Source organism: Oryzias latipes, chromosome 10 (assembly GCF_053564925.1).
Source record: "Oryzias latipes strain Hd-rR chromosome 10, Olatipes_Hd-rR_3.1".
NCBI lineage: Eukaryota > Metazoa > Chordata > Actinopteri > Beloniformes > Adrianichthyidae > Oryzias > Oryzias latipes.
Genome location: NC_136246.1, coordinates 22,359,455 through 22,383,652, shown reverse-complemented (window position 1 = coordinate 22,383,652; position 24,198 = coordinate 22,359,455). Strand labels below are relative to the sequence as shown.

Genomic DNA, 24,198 nt, shown 5'->3' with positions numbered 1-24,198 from the left:
GATCCAATATCCTCGCCGAGCATTTGTCTCCGGGGCGCAGGTTCACAGCTTCGGACGACGCGTTCCACACGTTCCACTCATTCTCCTCAGATCCTCTTGTCAGGTAGCAGACGGGTTTGTACACGCGGTCAGGCGAGGGCCTCTGAGTTCCTCCCAGAGGACCAGAGCGCTGCTGCTGCTGCTGCTGCTCTGCCGTGTTCACCCTTCTTTTCGCACGCTTCATCGTGTGACTGACGTTCTGCAAGAGGGTGCGATGTTGCTGATATTCTTTTCCTACTTTTCTTTTTTTCCTTCTCTTTCGGTAACAATCCACAAAGTGAAATTCGTCTCAGATTCTCGGGCCCGACGGGGACGAGGCGCAGGGTGAGGCTCGCTCGCGCTTAGAGAACTCGCCTCCGAAGCTCGGTGACCCGTCACAGAACCGAATTTAGGAGGGTGTCTTGTAGAGCGCCCGCCAGCACTCTTATTTTGTGATAACAGCGAGGCCCGTGCTCCCCTGGGCAGCGGCCGCACATGTAGCACCACAGTTTCTCGGACAACGTTACGTATAACCCGTGGGTGAGATGAACTTTCAGAGAAATGTCCGTCCCGGCCGGCACCCACACAGCCTGAGGGTGAGCGATTAGGCCTCTAGTGAACCTGGCTTGGCCCAACTCAATGGCGATGCGCTCAGGTGTGTAGTTTGAAGTCAGGACGGGGCAAGCGCCTCCCGAGACGAAAGCGTGCTGGTTCAGATAGGTCTCGCCTGGCGCCGCAACGACCACGTCCATGCCGCAGGAGAAACATCGACTGTGCCCCGTGGGCTCGGCGGGAGCACGGCCTTGGGCGGCCTGCGAAATACCCGTTTCATCGTTCTCTCTGGGCATTCCCAGCCGTACCATTTCTTGCGCAAAATACGAATTGTCGTCCGGGTGGACGTCTCGGCCTCCATTTGTGCTGTTCAACCACTCGAGCCTGCGCGACATGGAGACGTCAAAGTACGGGTCTAGGCCGATCGGCACGTACACGCCGTCCCTGCGGACGATGTTGCTGTAGACCGTAGGTTCGTCTCCCTGTCGTCGCTCCATCCCCTGGACTAGTTTGACACCTGATGCGAGCCTGGCTGCAAAATGTTTGTGAAACAGAATCCTGGAGCCTTATAAAGAGTCACTTACCTGGCACAGATGTCTGAAGTTGGTGTTACGAAATAAAATGAAAGGAGAGAGAGAGAAAGAAAAAAGCAAAGACAGCAAGAAGAAGGAGCGAGGTGACAGAGAATGAGATAGATAGGGACGGACGAGGAGGACTAGTAAAAGAGTGCCCACTCACGTCGTTGCTGCTGGACAGAAAGTGAGCGAAGGACGAGCCCTTGTACCCGGGATCGAATCTGTACACCCGGTTCTCGGGGCTTCCGTGAACGCTCACGGTCCTCTCGGTCTGAAGGAAGGATGGGAGTCTCTGGAGTTCCTCCATGGCGGCTTCCACCCCTAGCCTCAGTGTGGTGCACATGTGTTTGTTCTGAGCCTGCACCATGACGTTGATGTCCAAGTGCAAGAGCACCGCCGCCAGTATCAGCCTCATCGCCAGGCTCTTGCCGCACTGCCTCGGGGCGAGGCACAGGGTGTACGGGTTGGCGTATCGAGCAAACTCCTTTTCCACTTCGTGCAGGTGGCTGCGCGCCGGGTCCTGGTAATCGTAGCTCTCGGAACCCAGAGGCGCGAGGTTCAGCGTGCTCAGCAGGGCGTGCTTGTGCCTGAAGAGCTCGTCTCCGAACTGTGCCTCGGTGACGCCCAGCACGACTCCTCTCAAGAGCTCCATCTGAAAGGGCTCCATGCGCATGCCGTTCGTTTGGAAATATTCAAACACCCGTTCTACCATGCGCCGAAATCGATACATGAGGCGATCGGAGGCGTCCCCTTCTAGATTTCCAGAGGCCCGTATCTCGCGCACCCTCGCCTTCGCGCCTTCCAAACCCAGCTCGCGAATCAAGACGGCTTGCGCCACTCGGTCTGTCATCAGCCGATTGTATTCCGAGACCCTCTCCCGTTCGGAGCGCCTGCTCTCCTCCTCGACCTGATCCTTGTAGAGCCTGAGCCGTACGCAGTCCACAGCCACAGCCAAAGGCACCGGCGGCCTGGAGCCAGGCACGGGATCGCGCACGATTTCTCTTCGCAACCAAAGGATGTCATCAGGGTCTGGTGACAGAGCTCTCCACGGAGCTCTCGACAGGCCAGGGCGCGCGAGGCGCAATGGCCTAGGTCCACGCGTGAGCTCGCTGCTCGAGGAGAGGGCAGCGGGTGAGGCGCTGTGTCCGGCGGAGCTCATCGCGCACAGTGCCTGGGCTCGCCGAACCCGCGACGCAGAAAGACGTCCCTGCAAGGCCGCCGTGAGCGAGTTCGTGCTGCCGCTCAAAATCCACTTCAGGTACTGCTGGCTCTTCTCCGGGATTCCCGTCAGCGATGCGGCGCGACCGAGAGACGCGTGCCTGCCGGGAGTTTTAACAGATCTCGAAAGAGTTCGCTTCAACCGCGTAATGATGTCGGGAGACGGCGATCCCGAATTCTGCTGCGAGGGAAGGCTCTCGGACGTCTTCGGGATGAAATCTTTCTGGCTCACCACCGACGGAAGGTTGGTCGTCGTCGACTCGCCTTTCGAAGACGCCAAGTTGTCTCTGCTGAGGCACCGCAATCTCACGGACGCCCTGGCTCTCTGGGAAGTGCAGCCCGAGCTGTGCTCCCGGCTCACCGAGGACTCGAGCGCTGCGCACTCAGCCTTGATCGGGCTTTGCGGGGACGCGTGCCGCCTGAGCCGAGGCCGCTTCTACAACCTGTACGCCAGGTACCCTTTGCCCGTGGAGAAGCAAAGAGGCGGCCTCGCTTCCGCACCTCCCCAGAATCGTAAGGCCCCCGTCGAGGAATGCGACGTCTCCGCTCGAGAGATACGTTCTGGTCAGGAGTTGCTCTCGATCCTCGCACCTCTCTACGCCACGTATTTCGCCCTGGTGGAGGGGGACCCGGCTTTGGATGAGCTCTGGCGCAGAGTGGATCTCCTCGGGGCGAGGTGGCTGGTTCGAGAAGAGTTTTCGGAGCTGAGCCTCTCCGTCAGGCTGCGCGACAGTCGGTTCGCGAGATTGGCGTTCGCCTGCGCTTTCTTTCTCTCCGACTGTTGAGCATGGCAGGTCTTTTGGGCGCAGAAACCGCCGCTCATTAACCCTGGACGCTGACCCGCGAAGGCCGCGGTGATCAGCTCTCGCTCCACCGAAGACATGGACCCTCCCAAGTTCGAAGACAAGGAAGAAACGATTAGGTCCATGCTCAGCACCCGCTTTGGCAGCTACCGCGTGGTCTTCAAGCAAGCTGCGTGCGACGTGTGGGTGCGAGGCAGAGATTGCACGGTCCAGTACCAGGTGCGCAAGCGCCCGGACGGGGCCGGGTGGTACGCCTACTCGAAATCCGAGTCCAGAATATTGGGGGAGTCGGCGGAAGACGTGATAAAGCTGTGCGTGAAGGACACGATTTCCGAACAGGACGAACGGGAGGACGAGGTGGTGGGGAAGGAGGACAACGAGGATGAGAACGAGGCGTCGCGGCACGACTACGAAGTGATACGCAAGCTCTTGGAGCGCGAGAAAGACAGCCGGCCCCAGGGAGAGACGATCCCGGACGTCGGGGACTATCGAAGGGCCGGGGGGTGGTTGAACTCGGGGCGGAGATGCGAGGATGGCGACCGATCGACCGAGGACGACGAGAGTGGCGATGAGCGAGACCGCTTGCGGGAAAGCTTTGGCAACCTCAGGCTCGGGGCAACGGATCGTGTGAAAGTCCAGCACCGCCATGCCGCTCGCCCCGTCAGCCCGAGTCTGGCTAACTGGGACCTCGACCCATCCGAAAGACGCTGGCCTGGCTTCCCCCCTCCAGTCCGTCGAGACCTGAAACCCGTGGAGCGCCTCTTCGCCAGGGGAATCCGTTCGATCTATTGTGGTGACGAGGAAGTCACGGATTCGAAAGGTCCATCGGAGTACGACAGCGAAGAGGATGGATACGCGTGGGGCTGCCGAGATAACAAGTCCTGAGCGTCGCAGCAAGCACCCGTACAAGCGCAAGGCAACGGGGCTGAATTTAGAAATTTAGAGTGTGTGTAATAATTTTTTTTTTAATTTTATTTCATTTTCTACCCATTTTCATCGGAACCACTTTACACCTCAGAGCTCCGGTCTATGTTCCGTGGAGATGAACGAGGTCGGACGAGCCTTTCCCGTCTACTTGAGCCCATAAGCAGCATAAGAGCGAAGAGACGAAGCCTCGGTCTTGTCTACTTGTCTGTTTCTGGAGCGTACACTCACACGAAAGCAGTCTGATACAACAAGCCCATCCGCCACTGCAGCAATGTCAACCACTCCAGAACAAGACTTGTACTCCTCGGATGTGACGCGCACCAGGGCATCGTCCTTCACGGTCACAACGGACACTGAATCGTTCACCACGGCCCGCAGTCCCGAAGGAGACGGTGTTGTTCCCGTATTCTCGCCCAGAGAGATGGCCCGCTCGGAGCATGACGGCGATTCGGGCCTTGAGGAGACCGAGGCCGAACCGGACAGCGTCCTTTACCTCCAGCTCTCGTCGAACCCTGGGATCGCAGAGCCGCGGATCGATTTCGAGCCCCCGTCCGATTCATCGGGAAGCGAGATCTACAGCTCCTCCGATGACGATGAGGAAGACAGCAGCATAGAAAATTATGATCGCTACGACCCAGCACTCCGGTGGCACCACCCAGACGTTGTAGACCACATGCGAGGACTGGGCCTGGCCATCGACGAAGAAGGATACTGGTTCGATCCGGGTTCCTTCCCCCTCTTCTCTGAGCCTAAAGGCGTCGTGTTTGAAGACGACGATTGAAGTTCTGCTTGCTGTGTGTGTGTCTGTTCACATTTTCGCTACCATCTTTATCTTATGAGACTCAATAAAGGTTCTGCTATCTGATAACCAGTGTGCTTGGGTTTGTCGAGAGCTCCCGACGCTCGTGCAGTGAAAGGTTTAGGGGGAGCATGGGTTCGAAACCCTAACGCCGGGAGTTTGAAATGGGGGACATAAAATGAAATAAAGAAACGTGACCACCGGCAACAGCAAGCGTTTGAGCCTTTTCCCTTTTCATTTTATTGAGGTGAAACAAAACAAAACACAGCTGCATTTCACGTACAATGAACCTCTCCGCATATTCTCACGGAGCTCTCTCCCCCGTGAATCTCGTCTCTTGTGTGGCAAAGGAGCAGAAACGCGGAGAGCACGTCGTCCCTGGTGTATTCGCCCCCCTTGGACTTTTTGCCTCCGGTGACCACGGTCCCCCCGCTGCCCTTGGCTGACTCCTTGATCGAGACGGCAGCCATTTCCTCCCTCAGTTTGCCCAAGAGCCGCTTCCCGTGCTCTGCGTGCAACCTGTCGGCCAACCTGCTGTCGGGTAGGGAGATGGTGTCTCGGATCTCCAGAGCTCGAGCGGTCGTGTCCGTGGCCAAATTGATACCGCTCCTCGACCTCCTGTACATGTGCACGGCCATGGAGGAGCCGGTTCTCGTGCTGGAGCCGGCGCCCCGAGAGACGCCCAGGGTGGCTTCCACGGCTCTGCCCTTCCCCACAGCCTCGGCCAGCACGGCCCAGCCGAGGGACATGACGCACTCGCAGTAGCCCAGATCGTCCCTCTCTATGGCGGACACGGTGCTGAGCACCATGGCCAGTTTGGTCTTGGCACTGACGTGTTTCCCCAGCATGTACCTGGAGTTGACCTGGGACCACTTGCTGTAAAAGAGAACCCTGAAGCCAGCGCGTGCCAGAGCGTGTTCGAGCAGCTCCTTCAGGTCGGCCAGCGCGTTCACGTAGGTGTTTTGCTCAAACACCACAACCACCGGCACCTCTTTCCAGTGCGCTGAGGGCAAAAGGACTTTGAGCAGCCTGACGTGAGCGCTCAAAAGGGCCGCGTACACCCTGGTGACTTGATCTAGGTCACGTATCTCCAGCTCGTCCAGTGACATGATCTGCAAAGAGACGGGGGAGAAAGCAGGTTTAGGTACTTTGTGGCGAAAAACGAATTGCACATAGGAAACCGCTGGCTGCTCAACACGATCACATTCCGCTTCTTAATCATCATCATCATCGTCATCATTATCATCATCATCATCACTTGTTGCAATATCACCCTTCGAGTAAGACGAAGGTTACGCTTTGTCAACATGTCTTTCTGTCCCGCGTGCCGCAGGGCTCGAAGACAACTCTTGAGCCTCATGCGCATGCCGTGGGAGCTGCTGCTCTCCCGGTACGAGTTCATGGTAGCCCTCGCTTCGTTCCGCCGCAACATGGACCTGTTCGTCGAGATGGACATCGGGCAACTGAGGACGGCGTACAGTCAGGTGGTGTCGTTCTCGCCCGCGAGAATACTGGTGACAGACTCGCTCGTCTCTCATTACGTGCTGAGTTCGAGGAACGAGCACTCGGGGCGAGAAGCTCTGGCTTCGGCCCCGCGCGTCCCTGTGGAGCTTTCGGAGGCAGTGACCCTTGCCCTCGGAAACAGCGTGCCGAGACGTTTTGTGCACGATTGCATGAGCCAGCATGAGTGGCGTGGGCATGAGGAGATGGTTCTCTCTGCCTTCGCCTCTGCAGAGTCTGTGCGCGGCGGGCCCCTTAAGTACCTGGCCCTGGTAAAGGCCAGCTCCCGGAACGTGGCCTCTCTGCACACGGTGGTGGCGCTCGCCATTACGGGCTGGCTGATGGAGCTCTCGGGGCATAGCGCGGGGAGTTGCAAGTGCGGGGTCTGGGAACAGGCCCTGGAGCTCATCTCGTGCTCCGTGCCAGATGCGGAGACCTCCCTCAGCGTGCAGGACGAGAACCGCGTAAGCGCGTACATCTGCACCCTGATGGACGTGAAGCCCGGGCCCGAGGAGCGAGCTCTTCCCGGGCCGGCTCCCGATTACGGGTACGTTTTTAGAGATCTTCTGGTGTCCGGTTTAGGGGGGACAGAGGAGGGAGGCGCCGATCGTGGGCGGGAGACCTACCACTAGCTTGCCTCCAGCGATCTCCACGGCGCAACAAACTCCGGCGCAGGACCTGGAACCTCCCCCGAAGGTTGGGTCCAGACACAAGTAAGCCCTGGTCACGATCGATCGGGCCACGTCTTCCAGGGCCCAACAGTTGTTGGACAGGAACCTGTTGATGACGGAAGCCTCGAACGGGACTGTGGTGTCGGTCTTGATGTCTTCGGACGAAGTGCTGCTGCTGCCTGTGACCTCGCTCTCGAAACCCTTGGGTGAGACCATGTTCATGAGCTCCTTGAGCTGCCCGTCCACCGAAATGTGTTGCGGGCAGTAGACGCCGAGGCAGCAGCAGGTGAGCCCCGGATCCCTTTCGTGGTATGCGCATTTGAAACTCTGAGACACCACGTGGTAAGCAGGGCCTCCCCGGTCGTCGCGGATGTCCGCGACCTTGTTCAGCCAAGGCGTGTTGTTGACGTGGCTGGTGATGTGAACCTGTTTCCGTCCTCTGAACGCGATGTTGGGCAGGACGGCCAGAAGCACCTTGGAATTCACGAAGCCTACTTCGTCCACCAGGATGAGGTCGGCGCTCTGTCCCCTGCTCGCCTGTGAAGAGAGGCAATAAAAATTGATAAGGAACAAAGAAAAGGGAAAGGAGAAGAACACAGAGAAAGGAAATACGAAGGGAGAGGAGGAGAATCGAGAGACGCTAAGGGAAATACGAAGGGAGAGGAGGAGAATCGAGAGACGCTAAGGGAAGCGCCGATGGACCGCTGGCCTTCAGAATTAATAGACGATCCGCAGTGGGTGAGCCACTGCGTGGAGGAGGAATGCGCTTTTGACGACCGATACATCCCGGACTGTTACGTATGCTCAGCGCACCTCAGCAAGCACTCGTGCTCGGGATTCGACTGCGCCCTCGTGCGGGCTATGGCCGCCCGAGTTTCTTACGCCTCGGCGTCGGGGGAATTTTCCTGCCCCGTGGTGGGGCTAGCCGCATTTCGCAGGGAGGACCCTGACTTCAGGGGGCCCTGGTACTCTGGGACGGAGGCGACGGTGGGCTACGGAGCATTGGAAGTTGACCCGCGGACGGGCGGACCTCGCGGAGGTCCGTGGGTCGAAGACCAGTGCGGCGTATCGGCGCGGGTGCTGAAATCCTGCCTGCCGGCCATGATTGCACTTTTCTCCACCATCCTCACGCGGGAATTTGCAGACGAGTACCGGACCGTTGAGCGCGGAGAGGGTCAAGTCCCGTCGCAGCGCTGCCGATGGACCTCTCGAGTGTTCAGGCTCGCGGGCTGTATCGAGTTCCGGAATGTCGGCGAGCGGGTCCGAGCGGACCTAGGAGATCTGGGAACCGTGAGGGACGCCGCTCTCAAAAGCGCAGCCGCCGTGTCCACCCTTTTCTGCTCACCCGAAGCTAGGATCAAGCGCTTCGTGAAGAAAATGGTGAACAAGCAAAGTGACAAGCACTCGAGGAGAGACGGCTTTTACACTCTGGTGATCATGGCCTCTCTTTGCTTCTTCCCTTACTTAAAACTCGCCGTGCTGAGCGAAATGTTCGACAACAGGACCCTGGTGCTCATGTTTTTCGACAAGACCCTCGCCAGGCACAACCAGTGGTCCATGCTCTCTACCAACGTCCACCTGCACGTGAAACGGCCTCAGTTTCAGAGAGCGCTCGCCGACGCCGACCCGGGTAGACTCCTGCCACTGGTCGTGAGGGCCGCCTTGGACGACTACGTTTCTCTATCGGGTCAGAGCAGCGAGCTGAAATGCCTCCCGGCCACAGTAAGGGCCGCGAGCCAGTCCGAGCCTCGCTCGGAGAAAATGGAAACGCGCTCCGATGCCGCTCCCGAGGCAAAAGGGGGATGCCCTCTCCGGCGGGCTTTTACGAGGTCCACAGAGGCAGGGTCGAGGAGAAGAGAATCCGCGTGAGCGACGAGTCGCCCTCGTCGCAGCGATCCAGACAAATCCGCGTGGGATGACGACATGCTACCTTTCGTCCGATGTCTTCGCATCTCACGCTGAACATTGTACCTCGTGGCTGTTGTTTCTCTGCTGTGTTGTACCTACGCTACCTTCAATAAAATCTCCAACGAAAATGTGTCTGATGTGTTGGTTTGTATGCCTTGCCATCTTTTCTACCCCTTCATCCCCCCTTAAGAAAAGAACGGAAAAAAAAACAAAACAGTGCTTGTTCAAATTCAGGTTTGGTGTATCGGCTTTATTTTCCCAACCATGTCACCCCAATGATACAAAGAAACGATGAAACGAAAGACAACGAAACAAAAAACAAAACAAAACAACAAACATAGAACCAGCAACTCGCACACGTTCCACAGCAGCACAAAGACACAGGAGGGCCTTAGACATCCCCATATCTCTTCTCTTTCAGTTTCCTCCCTTTCTTTCGCTTGGAGCACAGAGGTCTCTTCCATTCCACCCCTTTGCGCCTCGCGCGTTTCGCCTCTCTCGTCTCCACGTGGCCGGACGCGTCCTGCTCCCGTAGGGCCGCGCTCTCCAGAGGCAGCTCTAAGAATCGCAGAGCACGATCCGATTTGAGCTTCTGCAGCGCCTCCCTCTTCCACTGGAGGTTGACCAGGGCGGTCAACGGCGCGTGTCCGAATCGCACCAAAGCGTCGTACGAGCTTTCTGGGTTGGCCCTCGCCAGCCTATCGGCGAAAAATCTCACAAACGCGATCTCGCATCGCAAGCAGTTCCGCGATGCGCTCGAAGGGCACGTGGGCTGAGGCCACGGGTTGGGCCGAGTCCGATCCTCTTTGTCCTCTCGCAGACAGCCTGAATCCAACGTGGTCGTCATCAAACACGTAGATCCCGTCCCGAGACAGTTCCTCGGGCGAGTCTCCCATGAGCACGTATCCATGAGGAAGCTTGCGCAGTGTGCAGTACGATGTGATGTGAGCGAACAGCCAGACCAGAGAAGCGATCTTTCTGTTATAGGGCGTGGGTCTTGTCGTGTGTTTTAGCTGTCTGTCCACTCCCTCGCTCAAAGTCGCTCCGATCAGCGGAACCTTCGCTACCCGAGACACGCTCCTCACCAGGCTCCACGAGGTCTCCACCGACAGCCCCGACGCCACCAGGTGCTTGAACAGAACGATCCTCTCGGCCGTCCCGTTGTACCTGTCCGTGTATCTGCGGACAGGGTCCAGCGAGGCCATGCACACGTATGAGAGCAGTTTGTCATTGGTACCCGTTGAGGCAACGGAGGCCAAAGAGAGCTTGAGCTGCTCCACCTCGAGGCCCGCTCGCGTGCGATAGTCCTCCCTCGCCGGGTCGGGGCAACGCGTCGCCAGGAGCCTGGCCCTTTCTCGGCTCCTGTTCAGCGAACCGTAAAAGCGGTGCAGCCAGCGCACGGGATGGGTGCTCAGGTACCTCGGGGCTTCCAGCTCCTCCAGCGTGCGCACGTACGATCGGAGCTGATGAACCACTTCTTTCCCTAGGGCTATCTGTTTGTCCATCTCGTCCCGCCGCTTGATCGACTCCAGCTGCTCGAGGAACCTCACGGACCTCGGGCCACCACCCGTACCTTCCGCGGGCCGCTCCGTCCCGGGAAACGCGCCTCCGCTCGGCCTGGCCCCGGCCACCTCCCCGAAGCCTTCGCTGTTGCCCAAGTCCAGCGCGGCCGACGCGGCAGAGTCCGGGTCGACGGGGGGCTCCGCGCCCTCGTGCCTCAGCGTGAAGTGGCAGCAGGAAAACATTCTCCTGGTTTCTTCCCAAGTGTCCAGGGTAATGTCGGTTTCGAAATAGCACTCAGGGCACTCCTTGGTGTCTGCGACCAGCCTCGGAATCATTGGGTAGCGCAGCACCAACGCGAAAAAGTCCCTGAGAGAGTCCAGCGCGAGCAACGACTCTTCGGTCGAGATTGTGCCGAACTCCCTGCTCAGCCTCGCGTACACCTCCAGGGCTTCGGAGAACGTGAGGGGTTGGCCCGGCCGCCTGGCGATGGCTTCTCCTTCTTCTATGCCTCGCACCGCGAGCCACAGGGTGAACTCGTTCACTCGCTCTCCGCCCGGGTCCGCTGGGGTCGAGGCGGCCGTGCGGGGCTCGGAGAAAGTCCTCGCGAATTCTAGCAGCGTTGCGTCCACGTGGCCCAGCAGGCGCGCCGCACAGGCTCTGTCGTACAGCTCGGCCACGGACCTCCGAGCCGTCACGGCTCTCGCTTCATCTCTGGAGCCATCAGGGCTTCCAGGGCGCCCGGAACCAGCGCGTTCGCGACGAGCCGGTGACCTTGCCACTCGGCCAGACAAACCATGAGTCCTATCCATCGCGGGTCCCCCGAACACGACGGGTGCTTCACGTCTGACCTGAGCCCCGCCTGAGGCCAGAGGGTTGTTAGTTGAGCGAACGTGGCCGCTCCGCTCTCTGAGAGGAACCGCCTGGGTTCGCCGTAGACGGGTCGCGCCCCGTAGCTCGACGAGGACGGCGATGCGGCCAACTCGCGGTCCAATCTCTTGGGCAGTTCTTCGAACTCGTAGGCCCCTGCCTTCGTCACGATCACGCAACGGGAGAGCTCTCGGGCGCGCTTCAGCATCTCCCCTCTGCCTCCGCGCACCACCAGCGTGACACCGAACCGTCCCGGGGGCGCGTCCGTCGATAGCACGTTGTCCAGCGCCAGAGCGCAAAGGACCAGGTCCAAGATCTTATCCCCCGCCGGGTCTGCCGATCCGTGCTCAAACACTGGCCTGAGGCCGCAGCCGAACGTCAAAACGGTGTGAACGTGATACGTCAGGGGTGAAAACGAACAGGGTCTGTAATAGCGTACGAGCTTGCCTCTTTCCGTCAGATCGAAATGCCTTTTCCAGGCCGGGTTGGGAGCGGGTGCGAAAAAAACGTGGCCCTCCACGGCAGGGACGTCTGGAACCAATTCGATTTCCAGTCGAGAGTTCAACGTGAGGATACTCGAAAGGCCTCTCTCTCGAAAGTCGCACTTTACTCTCAGGGGCGCGGGCGTTGGTACCGCAGGGTCTCCTTCTTCTCCTTCATCCACAGCTACCCCTTCTAGATCTTGGTCTTCTTCTTCTTCTTCTTCATCCTCCTCCTCTTCTACCCGTTCGTCTTCATCGTTTTCAGCTCTCTCGGTCTGCACCTGTGCATTTCCCGCCTCTGCATTGAGCGTCAGGGAGGCAGCTCGGCGCCTCATCTCGACGAGCGACGCCTTTGTGTCCACCGAATGCCAAAACCTGTCTCGCTTGAGCACGAGTCGACCGTCTGGGCTCCTCTGCCATCTCGGAGGGCTCGAACGTAGACGGGGAAGCCATTCGCAAGGTCCTCGAGCTGGCGCTTCAAGCGGCGCTTCGGTTCCCGACTCCCACCTGAACTTCAGCTCGGCCACCTTTGAGCAAAACGATCCTGGCTGTCTCTTTGACCACGGCGAGGGGTCCTTCCAGGTCTCGGGGCCTCGTATCCCCCCAGGCACTCCGTTCATTTCGCAGAAGGCCATGAGCGAATCTTTGTTGCGCATTCGCAGAGTCTCCTGCTGCTCCTCCGATGGTTCGGCGTCCTCGGGTGCGCTGACGAGCACGTGCAGGCCGGGATCGCCCCGTATCGCTGCGGCCCTTAGGGTCCTGGGCTCGGAATGCAGCACCAAGTTGCCAGAGTGTCTCACCGGTATGACCCCTTTGGACCTTTCGACCAGAAGCGCGATAGCATCGTCCTCCCGCGGGCCGTCCGGACGTGACACCAGGTACCCCGTCCTTCTGCTCCTCAGCACGTCCAAGTCCCTCGGCAGCGCGTGGGTCCAGCGACAGGCGAAAGTCTGCGAGTCTGCCTCCGGGGTGTACACAGTTACGGCGCGACTCCTGAAGGGGCCCGTGGCTCCCGCGAACCAAGCCACCGCGCGCTGCAGGTAACCGTACAGACCGCGTCTCGAGCATCTGATCTCCAGCTCTGCGTGAGTGTTCCCCGAGAGCATGGCTCTCGCGAGCGAGTCGGCGAACTCTCCGGCCGAGCTCACCTCGGCCCGAAAGCTCCAGCTCTCGAGTTCCTCTTCGCCGTCGGCCTCCGGCTCGCGGCCGTCGTCCTCGGGAACCGGCTTCGCGTACCACCTTCCGGGCTCCGCTATTTCGATCAGGCTGGAGATGGGCATGCGAGATTCGCGCTGAAACCGACTGGTGCCTCTATTCGTGACGACGCAGAGGCCTCTGGTCCACCTTCTTTCCGAGGGGCACGTCAAAACGCGCGATCGCAGCACGTCGAACCCTCTCCACTCTCTTGGGTTCAGGGCCCTGGCGTGCCCGTCTGCCATCTCCACACGCCCGAGGCCCTCGCCGGGGCGGCCGTGGTGCGTGAACTCCTCCGGCGGAGCCCCGCAGAGCCATCTGACGATCTCGACCCCTGCGCCCTCCGGGCCCGCGGACCTGGAGCTCCGGGACACCGGGTAGTCTCGCTCCCAGTCGCTCGGGCGCGAGGTCTCGGCCGGGACTTTGGCAAAAGTCCACAGAGCGTCCTTCAGTCTTTCCCAGGAGCTCTCGCTCGTGGCGTAGCCCTCCAACGGATCCCTGCGCCCCCGACGCATGAACATCTTGTCGATGGCGGACGCTTTGTCCAGGCACTTGATGCGTGCCCTGGCCTCGAGCGGCTCGGGAGCAGGCCACGCGGGGTCTTCGTTCGTCAGCGCGTCGGTCCGGAACAGCGAACAGTTCTCCGCGACCACGGCCACGGACTCCAGCCTCTGAACCAATGGGCCTTTGCCCCTCAGGTAGAACAGGGGAGACTCAGAAGCGAACGCCACCGTGTGCCCGTCTATCACGGACATGCCGGGGCGTCTGGCGGACGCCGTCGACTCGGGTCTCGAGGCCCCTTCGCTCGCCAGCCTAAGAAAGCTCCAGTCCCCCAGGCTCGTCGAAACTCTGCCCGGGAAGGTCTCGACCCTCTCGAACACCAGCGCGGGTCCCAGCGTCTCAGAGTACGCCCTCAGGAGGAGGTCTTCCTCATCCCCCCGAGGCAGCAGCTCGCTCCCGGGGCAGAGCTCGGAAGCGCTCAGGGGTCTGGGCTCGCAGCACCTGGCCAGGAGCGGAGCCAGCCTGTGGTCCCGGGAGCAGAGGAAGGCTCCGATTGTGTTGACCCTGAGGCTGCGCGAGTGGCGGACCTCTGCGTCCGTTCCCCTGGTCCAGGCAGACGCACCCCTGTGCCTGCTCAGCGTGAACAGCTTGCAGGCCGGGTGGCAGGTCAGTCTGCAGCTCTCGGCCAGGTGGCCCAGGAGAGCGTGCGCCGGGGGCAGAAGGCCCCGTCCGTGCAGGACGAACTCGTAGTCGAGCATCACGTCACCCCGGCTCATCTCTGGCACGCAAGGGTGCACGGCTCTGTAGAAGCGAGTCAGGCAGGCGCTCACGTCAAAGTCCTTCTCTGCCCCCCTCGTCGCCAGGACTCTCGCGCAGTGGCCCAGCATCACAGCCTCATCCAGGCAGGCTTCGTACGCAGAGCCGCACTCTCCGGGGCACCTGTCGGCCCTGTCCAGCGCGAAGCGCTTAGGGCGCGCGTTCGCCGCCAGGTTCAGGTTGTATTCACGCAGGGGATGGGAGAGGGCGTCCTCCGAGACGCTCCCGCTCGACTCCTTCTCGGCCCTCGCCACCTCGACCGTGGGGAAGAACTCTCCGTCCCCGATGGCGCTGTGGCACTGTCGGTCCGCCGCCGGCGACCTGAGCCACGAACGCGTGTGTGGGGGCTCTCCTCCACACGGGCCTCGAGCGAAAGGCTCGTCTACGGCCAGCTCCAGCTCGCAACGCCCGGCCGTCCGGCGGGAAGATCTGAAAATGCGCGACAGCCTGCGCTCCTCGTAACCCCTGGCCTGATCGCTGCGCACGGCCCGTTCCAGGCTGGACGCGGCGTCTGCTGTGAGCGGGAAGCGCTCCAGTTCGTGGCCGGAGCGGCTCCAGATACGTTCCCTCCCTGTCTCCGGGGCGTAATTCAGCTGAAAGTAGCAGTCGGGCGGCGGGATAGTCGAGGAGGCGGCGATCTCGCGCAAGTCCTCGGTGAGCCTCGTGCAACGGGCGCCACCTGATGCGCGGGAGCCCGGGCGCACGCCCTGCGTGTCGGGAATCTTCAGGAGGGCCCTGTGACGGCCGCGTCTCGAGTGAAACACCCCGCAGACCCTCAGTATGTTCAAGTCGGCGGGCCCCAGCGTGCGTATGCCTATCGTGACCCACTTGAAACGAGAGCTCGGCCCGAGCCCCCTCCCGAAAAGGACGATGTGGCCCGTGGTCCTCTCGCAGATCGACGGAGAATCCACGCGGGCCGGCGGATCTGCCTCTTTGATGCCCCTGGCGTCCGAGAGCGGCGCCCTGCTCGGGGTGCCCCGCAGCAGAGCCAGGTCCCCCTCCAAATCCTCGTGCATCGGGCGCTCGGGCGACTCGGACGGCCCAAGACTCGCTAGGCGAGGACAGGTGCCAGGTACGTGCTCTGACACGATCTGCCTGAGCTTCGACAGAATGGAGCAGTCGCTCGCCTCGAAGCGAATGCTGCTTTCCCTGGAACCTCGTTCGAAGCCCGCGTTTTCCATGCGTAGGTAAGAAAGGACCAGTGCCCGCGCCTCTGTCCACTCCAAGGGCCCCGAGAACCATAGGCTCGTCGGTACGTCTGGGCCCGCCAGCCTCGCGAAGACTTCCAGCGCGTACAGCACTGCCGCGCAGCTCGCGCCGTCGAGCTGAGGAGGAGCGATCACGTCCATGCCCCCGGGGATCAGACACACGGCCCGATCGAAGAGGTACGCCTCTGACCTGAAGCCCTGCGGCATGACACCGCTGTACCGAGGGGTCCTGTAGACACGCAACGTGGGCGTCCTGCTTGCAGACGGTGATCTAGAGTTCCCTCGGACGACCTTCGGCGAGGATATCAGCAGGCGGGGCGCCCCTGGCGCGCCTGTCTCGATCTCCAGCACAGAGTGCCCGCTGGGAAACCATTCGGTGAGCCGTCCGCTCGGGCCTTCCGCAGCTGTCCTCGTCCTCAATCTGCTCTCGCTTTTGCTTTCGGCCTCCCGGGTTTCCCGTGCTGTCGTCTTCCCGCCTCTGCTCACACCTGCAGTGTCCTGGCGGCCCGTGCCCCTTCTGGCGTTCGGACTCGACTTGGGCACGATCACCAGAGCATCCCTGAGAAGGTGCCTCAGCACGGCGACGTGGTCGTTCTCGGCGAGCACCGAGAACGCCAGTGGCGTGGAGATCACCTCCCTCAGAGCCGCAAGGCCGGAGAATGCGCCGTGGCGACTTTCCGCCGTTCCGTCCAGTTCCCGTAGAAATCCCTGCCTCCCGCTGGCGCCGGGGCCTAGCGCGGGCCCCGGGAACCAAGGATCTTTAGGCTCCAGTTCCCTCAGGTCGAACGCGCGGTCGCCTTCTCCGGGTAGCACGCACCGCAGGGCGAACCGCGTCCCCAGCCCGCAGTCGCCCAAGGCAAGGGCGCAGAGCGTGCGGACAACCTCCTCGCGGCAGTCGGGCGAGAAGACGAGGCAAACGCGAGCCTTCCAAGAAGACACCACCTGGTAGAGCGACAGGCCATCTGAAGCGTAGATGATACCCGGGACGACCTCGGCTCCGCTCACGTCCCTCTCCTCGACCTCGTAGCCCACGCTCGTTTCTGGCCACCAGTGGGAAGAGCCGCCCGATTCGATCTCTGAGCGCTTCGAGATCACCAAAGCGGGCTCGGCCCCACCGCCTGCGAGCGCCCTGAAGGCCACGTCCGAGAACACAGACAGGGTCTCCCTGAACACGGCGAATGCGCTGTCTGCGGGCCGCAGCCTCCTGGGAGGACGGGGCTCCGCGAATCGCTGGATGCTCAGCAGTCTTCCATCCTCGTCGGCGGTGATCAGCGCACCGTCACCCAGCCGCGTCGCATAAAGCGTCGACGAGGAGCTCAGGGGGCTCTGGCGCAGGCGCCGCCGACGTTCCTGCTCGTATGCGTGGCGGCACCTCAAACGGTAGCCTTCGAGCCACTGCGGATGAAGGCGGGCTCGCAGGTTTCGACCCCGTGTCCCGAACAGGTAGGCCAGCTCGTCGTCCGAGAGTTCCGCTTTGCCGGCGCAGAGGCACGCGTAGATGTAGCAGATGTACTTATCACACATGCGGACGATTGGCCCCGAACGGCCCCCTCCCAAACGTTTCGGAGGCAAACGGGCTTCGAGGGAGCTGCTCCCGAAGGCTTCTACCCCATGGACATGACCGCGACTTTCTGCTCCGCGTGGAGCCGGGCCGCCGGACATGCCAGCGGATCGCAGCAGGCAACGCTGGTCCAGGCTGTGGAGTCTGCGTTTCGGAGGTATGAGGAAAGGGCTCGGAGGGAGAGCGTGGAACGCAGGGAGCGTGAGACGAGCGGAGGGGAGCGCGGCGAGCGCAGAGCCGGAAGGTTCCCACAAGACGACGTAGAAATGTACACAGAAGGCGAGTCGCTCGATCTGGACTCTCCATCCGAGAGGTCCTTAGTGAACCTGAGGCGCAGCGAAAGCGAAGAGAGCATGTCTGTGCACTCTCAAGGCAGCGAAGGCGAACCTGAGGGCGAACCCGCGGACAAACGCGAGTACAGCATTTCCTGGGTACCCGTGAGACGGGAAAGACGCCGGCGCGAAGACTCTCTGAGCGACGGAGGCCTCGGTCCGGGAGATCCACCACAAGGGCCTGCCCGGTGCCTCAAGTGCGAAGCCTACGACGCCCACTGCAAGTCCGCTGCCGAGAGCTACAGACGGACCTTGGGCTGCTACACGAAAACGGTGTCCGAGCTCATGTTGGGCTTTAGAACCGTGCTGGAGAGGTATCCCGAGCTGAGGGTCGACACGGGCGACGAACGCCTGCACTTCATGGTTCAAGCTGCTCTGGGCCGTAACAACCTGGTCCGAGAAATGGTCCGCCTTTCCGCGAGGAGGACTCACGATCGCACGCGTGGGGAGTCCGGGCAGGGAGAGTCCTGTCGAGAGTCTGCGTCGGCGGCGACCGTGTGCGAAGCGCTGAACTCCTGCTACACGGACGGCGAGGCGCTGCGGATGATCCTGGAGCGCTACACCGACCTGTACGTGAGATACATGGAGGTGTGGAGGGGGATGTGCGCAAAGATTTCCAGGGATGTTACGCCGCTGGAATTTGTGGAAATCGTGCGGGACAGACCCGGGGTGAGCCACGGCGAGCCGTGGAGCGAGGCAAGAGCGTACGTGGGTCGCTTGCTTGTCAAGGCGTCTTTGCTGGTGCCCAGGCGCGTCGGGGACGATTGCGCCCGGACGCTCAGGATGCTGGACGTCGAACTTTCCCGAGCCAGACCTCGAAGCTCAGAAGGTCGGGACAGGGTCCTCGTAGGGCACGTGGAAGACGTGCGCGAGCTTCTTGACGAGGCAGGCTCCGGAATGTGGAGCTGGGATTTTCACTTGAACGACGCCTACTTTGACATCAGGAGCGACCTGGCGGTTCTCGAGAGCCTAATCGGAATCGGCGACATCTCCGTCAAGAGCCTGCTTTACGAGAGATCCCTACTGATCTCTCAGTTGAGAAAGGTCGTGAGGAACGAAGGCTCTCTGGAGCTCAGCCTGAGCAAGGCACGCGGTGAGCTCACGGAGGCCCAGGCATCGAGGCGCCGGCTTGAGGCCGCCGGCTCCTTCTTCGCGTTCTGAAGGTGTGCCTATGGGGGTGGGACGGGACACGGTGAGATACTTAACGCGGCCGGCAGCGGGCTCAACTCGACCACCCCCCTTACCATGGACGTCGACTGCGATTACTTGACGGTCGGCGGTGTCGACGCTGAACCTGACGGCCGGAATGACCCCTGTCCGCATTGCTCCTCCGCGCGCTCCCTGCGCAGGGCCCTGGTGTACAAGCCAGTGCACCAGGAATCTGATGGGGTCTCGGCATCCATTTCGGTCAGGCCGGTCACCTTCGAGGAGGCTTCGTCCGGCCGAATGGTCCCCTACGTGCTGTCGCACGAGACAAGGTACGGTCGCGGCATCGACCCGGAGGACGGGGACGAGACCGCGCATTACTACACGGTGCGGAACTGCCTCGCCTCGATCCGTGGCAGCGTCCACCTGAGAGACGCGGCGGAATACGGAACCTGGCTGTCAGAGGTGGACCAGTGTGCGGCGGCACTCGGCCGGTTGCGAAGCGCAGCTCACGTCTGCTCTCACCTGCCCGACCTGAAACGATTTGTGCTCGAGCAGAAAAATGACGATGGCCTGCTGCACCTCGCCAGCAAGTGGCTCAGGCGGGGCGAACACGCAACCGTCGGGATCGAGATGTTCGGGCCCTTTTTCGTCGATGTGGCTTTCGCGCCGGTTCTTCACAAGATCTTGAGATCTGACTGGCTCGTTATGCGCAAACGGAACTGTGGCACCTGCAACGAACTGAAACCGGGCTGGGCTCAGGAGTTCTACGACGCTCGCGAGGTCCCGCGCTCGCCAGACAGTGAGATGAGGTTCGTGGGCCACCCGACTTGTCCTTGTTGCAAGCCGGGGGAGGCGAAGGACCTTGGCGTCGTGGCTCGGGCCATTGTGAGGGAGATGAGGCTCTGCGGATACACCCCTTGGTCCGCTGTGCAGGCGGTGCGGCGCTGCGAAAGCTCCATGCTGGAGCTGTCGTGCTCCGAGTGCCGTCGGGTGATTTTTACCCATTGCGCATTTCTCATGGAGTGCGCTGCGGTCGAGGCTTCTCGGGAACGCGACTGGCTGGTCCGCAACGAGGCCGTGATTCAACTGTGCTGGGTCGTTCATTCCCTCCTTCCGCTCGAGAAGCAAGCCGCGTTCCCTGCGACGGACCTTTCGGGCGCCTGCTGCGTATCGGAAAACTTTGCAGAATCAGAAGATGGGGGTGGAGGAGAAGGAGAAATCCCCAGACGAGGAGAAGAAGGAGGGAACGGGGAAGGAGAAGAGGATTTGCCGGCTTGCGAGACGCGCCAGCACGGAGGGGCTGCTGCGATGTACGCTTGGGCTTTTTCGGTGGCCGCGCACTGCGTCGCGTTTCAAACCTACGAGCGAAACGGCTCGCTGGATTTGGAAAAGATCGTGGTGCTGTACGCAAACGATCATCTCCCCATGCTCCTCGACGATCAGGACGCCCGGGGACAAGGCATCCTGACGACGAGCGTGTCGCCGGACCCCAGACTGTTTGAGACGGCAGCGCTGAACACTGGCTTCGTCTCTCCTGGGCTCGACCCGAGGGATCGCCTCGAGGAGCGGGACATGCGGGTCCCCCCCGCCGGAGAAGTGCTGTACGAGCTCCCTGCACCGAGGACATTCCGTCGCTCGGGTTCCGGGACCCCGGTCGCCCTGGCGGAGATCCCCAGTCACACCGAGGCCCGGGCTCAGGATCCCGAAGCGATAGCGGCCGCCATAGCGCTTCACTTTCCCAAAGTGTCGCCGTGCGCTCTCGACCGTCTGAGCCTAAAAGTGCCTCGACCCAGCTCGCTCAGGGCTGACGCCAGCTTGTTCTGGCCTGTGTTTGTCAACCCCACAAGGTCCTGCCACAAGCTGTTCAAGGCCCTGGCTCTGCCCGCGTCTCCGAGTCCCGCTTACGCGCTAGAAACGTTGGCGCGAGGATGGCGACGGGTGAAGGACCTCGTGCGACCAGACTCGCCTCTGCCCACCGCCTCCGGAGGGTGGGTCGCTGTGGAGCGCGAGCATTACGAACGTTATTTCGAGGGCCCCCTGGACCTCTTGACGCGCGCAGGGTTGACGAGTGAGAGCGAAAAGGAGGCGATGCAAGAGGCTTTGGCGAGAGGCGTTTTGCCGTGCTTCGCGGCCGAAGGGGAAAGCTTACCCGACGCGCTTGTGAATTCCACCCTGGCGCTATCGTTCGCGGCCAGCGGGTTGAGACTCTCTGCGCCTCGTCACCTTGGAGGAGTAGAGCGGGGTCGGCGAGGAGTAGAGGCGGACGGCCGGTCCGCGGTGAGAGTCACCGTGGCGGGTCTGTTGTACTTTGCGGCGTGGTACGTGCTGGTGTACGGTAACGCTCTGCACTCTCGTCCCAGCGCTCTCGAGGTTCTGGCTCGCAACCCGGGAGGAACGGACGCAGACAGGCACTTGCGTGCGGCCATGGAACTGAAGATCGACCGACGCGCCACGACAGGAGACTGGGGAGAGGACGACGTCGGCCCAGACCCGTCTTGCCGCTACTCTGTCCACGGGTACAACGACCGCAGCATCGTGAGAGCCATGCTGATCGTGTTTGAGGGATTGCTCGATGCTCGAACCGTGCTGCGCGCGGCACAGCTGTACGTGCCCGAGCTCACGGCTCAGCTGCCTTTCTTCATGGCCCTAAACGTCGTTCCCTGTACGGTGAAGAGCGCGATCGAGGCACGCGACTCGTGGTTCGCTGCCCGCCTAGGCAACGCGGAGTCGTCTCCGAACGACCCGCCTTACGCCTACCTGGGCGACATTGCCCACGGGATTCGCAGCAGTATGAGAGGCGCCTTAGATCGCGGCGACGAGCGGCCCGTCGCGGCTCCTCCAGCGAGCCTCGACGCTCGAGCCTCAGACCCCTGGCACGGCTGCCTCCTGTCTCTGAGCGAGAGCGACGACGACTGGGGTTCTATCCTCAGTTGCGCGACGCGCGACCTGGAGAGCATGTCTGTTCAGAGCGACCCAGATTGCTGGGAAAACGAGGTGGAACCAGGGAACCAGTACGTCGATTCGACCGCTCGCCATCCAGGCACTGCAGACGGGACGGAACGAGTAGCGACCTGCTCTGAGAGCGCCCCTCGAGACCCCCCGGTCGCCTCCGGAGATCAAGACGTTCCGAGCGCGGCACTCGCGCAGCGTGACTGCCCTCGGTCGACGCTGGAAACGCTGCTGGTGGTGGACTCTCCAGATAGTCTCGGCTTTGCGCACCAAAAGGTTTTTCCCAGCGAAACCGCGGACGCGAACGAATGGCCGGGCTTTGTTGGGGTGAGCTCGGTTCCGAGTCTGAGAAAGCCTTGCCTGACGAACGTGTGGAATACGACTTTCGCCAAGACGCGCAGGGACGCCGTGCCGAGCTCAGAACCTGCCGTATGCAGCTCGGCGTCGCGCCCGTGCAAAACCCTGGCGGAAGCGCTCTGGCTGATGTTCGTCGGCGCGTACGGACGCCGAGAGTCGGACTCGGCTGCCCTGACGGTGGAAGCCCTCGCGGTTGTTGTACACTTGGCCTCGAAAATCATCGATAGAAATTCTACCTCAGGCCTAGGGCCCTGCAAAGACATAAAGGCCCTGTGCGGCGACTTGTACGCAGCGCCGGAACAGTTTCTGCCCGTCGTCTCCATAGCGGCAGGTTTGTTCGGGCGCAACGTCACGGTCTGCTCGCAGGGGACCTTCTTTCACATTTGCAACAGCCATCACGGGAACTCGTGGGTGCAGGGCTTTCTGGAATGCGACGGATCATCGTGGCAGCTGAGGGGCCTGCCGCCGCACACGACTCCAATCGAACTTCTGTTCGAGAGTGGACCGAATCACAGAGCGGGCTCGCTCCGCGCCTGCGCGAGGCTACACGACCTCGATGTGATCGAGGTTCCTTCGGACGGTTACTGCGGATTCCACAGCGTAGCCCAGCTCCTGTTCAATGACACGGCCAGAGGGGAAACCCGCGCGTCCCTGGTGACGAGGACGGCCGAGTTTGTGTTTCTCAACGCGGAAAGGGCAGACGTCAGAGAGACGTACCTGACAGTCAACGGACCCAAAAACGTCTCTGAGCTGAAGCGACTCTTGTCTGAGGAGAAGAGGTGGCTCAGTGTACAGGAGGTAAAATACATGCTAGAAGCTCACGGCAAACGCTTGGGACTCCTCACGGAGACGTCGTACCCGATCTACGATAGGGCTTGCGCTCACATCGTGTGGACCCGAAACCATTACGAGCCCTTGAAACCCAAAGTGTTACGATGCTGAGCTATGCTGTTTTCTGTCAGATGTTTTTTTTTTATTTTTCCTTGTTGTTTCGATGAGGTGATGGAAATAAAAATCAAAGACATACCAAATTCTGTGGTGCACGACTGAATTCTTTATTTTGTGAAAAAGGAATACACTGGAAATACTGTACATGAACACAAGTACATGAACACAACCGCAATGCAGTCAGAGGGTGAGTTTCTTTGCTTCATGCGAGATAAAGTAAACTGCAAAAATGGTACATGGCGACTGCTCTCGGTAGAAGCGACACGGGTCACTACACAGTCAGAAGGAACATTCGGTACACTGCCCCGTTGCCGAGTGAGAGACGGTGCGTGCGCTACAAATTGAAGCAAATTGAAGTGGATGAAACCTAATAGTACATGCTGCTTTGAGTGTCCTCTTCCCGCTGAGGGAGCCCTAGAGAGCTTTCCCCCGCCCCGTCACCGTGCGTGTGCTCAGACCCTCTCGAGGTCCACCCGTCTCCAGCCACTCCTTCCCCGTCGAGTTCTTCGTTCTGATTGGCAAAGGCGGCGGCGAGCGCTCTGGTGACCAGGTCGTACCTCTCCAACGGGTTGAGCTGAGCGAGGGTCACGGGCCCGGCGACAGCGGGCTCGACCACAATCACCCGATTCCACTTGATGACTTGATTTTGTATCCGTACGACAAACGGGCCGTAGGGTTGCACCTCGAAGCCTTGTTCCGTGGGCAGAGAAAGCATTTCGTATCGTCCGTCTCTACCCAGCACGTCCTCCAGCGGGCTTCGCGGTCCCGTGGCTCTTTCGGAAAAGCCGCACAGCCCGTACACTTGGTGGATGAGCTCCTCGTCCTCGGGCAAAGTCCACTCTCTGAAGTAGTTTCTCATATCCCCGGCCTGGAGCCACGACACGCAGCTGCGCTCCTTACTGCGGCCGCCCTTTGAGCACATCGGAGAGCCGTAGGCTGAGTGCGGGCACGCTCCGAAAACGGCGATGTACGCCCGCTTCAGCTTGTCAGCTGCCGCGTCGGGCACGTATTGTCGCAGGTTTAGCTGGGAGAGGGTTTCCCACACGGCGGCCAGACCTTCCAAAGCACCCCATGCGGGCCCGTTCCCGTCCCAGACGTACAGCGTGTCGACAAGGCACGCCAGCAGGTCGACCCTAAATCCCGTCTTGACCCTCCAAATGCGAGCCGGCTGTATGCGCTTCATGGTGAAGCCGAGAACCCTCAGGGAAAGGATCTGAACTCTGAGGAGGCACTGTAGCACGTGGTAGGCCAGCAGTACCTTGTCGTCGTAGAACCACGACACGAGCGACCCCTTGGAGCACCCGAGGTTCACAGACCCGGGGCTCTCGCCCACAAACACCCCGAGCGCCATTTCCTCCGT

At 61.0% G+C, this 24,198-nt stretch overlaps 1 protein-coding gene across 4 annotated transcripts in view; it reads right to left on the bottom strand.

Annotated features, from left to right (window-relative positions):
• Nucleotides 1–5,108: 5,108 nt before the first annotated feature.
• The window catches only part of LOC111948020 (uncharacterized), a 30,259-nt gene continuing 11,169 nt past the window's right edge, over nucleotides 5,109–24,198 (bottom strand). For all 4 annotated transcript variants that reach the window (XM_078953601.1, XM_078953602.1, XM_078953603.1 and 1 more), the window contains 2 exons: nucleotides 7,019–7,600; nucleotides 5,109–6,004 (listed from right to left, as the gene is read on the bottom strand). In XM_078953601.1, coding sequence (XP_078809727.1) covers nucleotides 5,168–6,004; nucleotides 7,019–7,600 — 1,419 coding nt within the window. In that variant the 3' untranslated portion in view covers nucleotides 5,109–5,167. The remainder of the gene's footprint in view (nucleotides 6,005–7,018; nucleotides 7,601–24,198) is intronic.